This window comes from Haliaeetus leucocephalus, unplaced genomic scaffold (genome assembly GCF_000737465.1).
Source record: "Haliaeetus leucocephalus isolate CR32 unplaced genomic scaffold, Haliaeetus_leucocephalus-4.0 Scaffold773, whole genome shotgun sequence".
NCBI classification, from domain to species: Eukaryota; Metazoa; Chordata; class Aves; order Accipitriformes; family Accipitridae; genus Haliaeetus; species Haliaeetus leucocephalus.
The window spans coordinates 3,170,829-3,171,084 of record NW_010973209.1 but is presented as its reverse complement, the minus strand read 5'-3'; the positions used below and the strand labels follow the sequence as shown (position 1 = coordinate 3,171,084).

General features: G+C 78.1%; 1 protein-coding gene across 1 annotated transcript in view; it reads left to right on the top strand.

The window, feature by feature from the left end:
- Positions 1 to 8: 8 nt before the first annotated feature.
- The window catches only part of NCAPD3 (non-SMC condensin II complex, subunit D3), a 28,031-nt gene continuing 27,783 nt past the window's right edge, over positions 9 to 256 (top strand). Inside the window, exon 1 of the mRNA XM_010581483.1 lies at positions 9 to 240. Coding sequence (XP_010579785.1) covers positions 9 to 240 — 232 coding nt within the window. The remainder of the gene's footprint in view (positions 241 to 256) is intronic.

The following is a 256-nucleotide window of genomic DNA, read 5'->3' as shown; positions in this document are numbered from 1 at the left end:
GGCCGCGCATGCGCCGCCCGGCCGAAGGCCGGGCCCGCGACGCTCTTCCCCCGCCCCGCGTTCCGGTCCGACGTTCGGCGCAGGCGCGCGGAGGAGGTCGGCTCGGTTGTATCCGGGAGGCCGGCGGGTGCCGCCAGGGGATTGGCCCGCCGTTCAGCGGGAGCGCGCGATTGGCCGGTTCGAAAGGGTTCCGTTGGCGGCGGGATGGCGGCGGCGGCGGAGGAGCTGTCGCGCGCCCTGGCGGGGTGGCGGTTGC